Raw genomic sequence first — 599 nt, 5'->3', positions numbered from 1 at the left:
CCTTCATCAGTATCCAAATTTGACAAAACGTAAATTCCGGTAAAGACTCAAACCCTGATACTAAAGAAAAGTGGGAACTGGCAAGAGACAGGTGCTCGGGGCCCGTGCCAGCTCTCCCACAGTAGAATCTGCAGTCAAGACCTCAGCACATCTTATTCGCTGTCCGGTCGCCCTCGCTCGCGTAGGGACTCGCACCTACAGGTCAGTGCAGGTAAGGGAACCGCGCGCACACTCCTTCCCCTTGTTCAGTGGTTGCATTACCACAGCAAAACACTAATGTTCGTTACTGTTGCAGGGGTGTATGGGAGCAGCGTGGAGTCAACCAGCCACATGCCCTCCGCCCCGCCCACGCCACCCACCGCAGCGAGATGGGCGTCTGCCGATCTCCCCGAGCAGCCCAAATCGAGCCCGGCGGCGGAGGCCGAGCGGATGACCATGTACCGGTGCATTATCTCCTCCATTGTGGAATCCGAGACCATTTACCTAGAGTGTTTGGATGTGGTGTTGCAAGTGAGTGTTATTTATTACCTGAGAACATCTGGTGTATGCAGATACTGCACGTGTTATCGAATCAGTATGGAATATGTATTACCTCTGGA

The 599-nt window shown here is 53.4% G+C and overlaps 1 protein-coding gene across 1 annotated transcript in view; it reads left to right on the top strand.

Moving 5' to 3' along the window:
* LOC119585125 (active breakpoint cluster region-related protein-like) overlaps positions 1-599 on the top strand; it is a gene marked incomplete at its 5' end in the record, with an annotated part of 19763 nt that overhangs the window by 10358 nt on the left and 8806 nt on the right. Inside the window, 1 exon segment of the mRNA XM_037933758.1 lies at positions 296-510. Within this exon segment, the coding sequence (XP_037789686.1) occupies positions 296-510 (215 nt within the window).

Source organism: Penaeus monodon, chromosome 19 (assembly GCF_015228065.2).
Source record: "Penaeus monodon isolate SGIC_2016 chromosome 19, NSTDA_Pmon_1, whole genome shotgun sequence".
Lineage (NCBI taxonomy): Eukaryota > Metazoa > Arthropoda > Malacostraca > Decapoda > Penaeidae > Penaeus > Penaeus monodon.
Note: the sequence above shows the minus strand (reverse complement) of the source record. Positions and strands in the feature narration are given on the sequence as shown.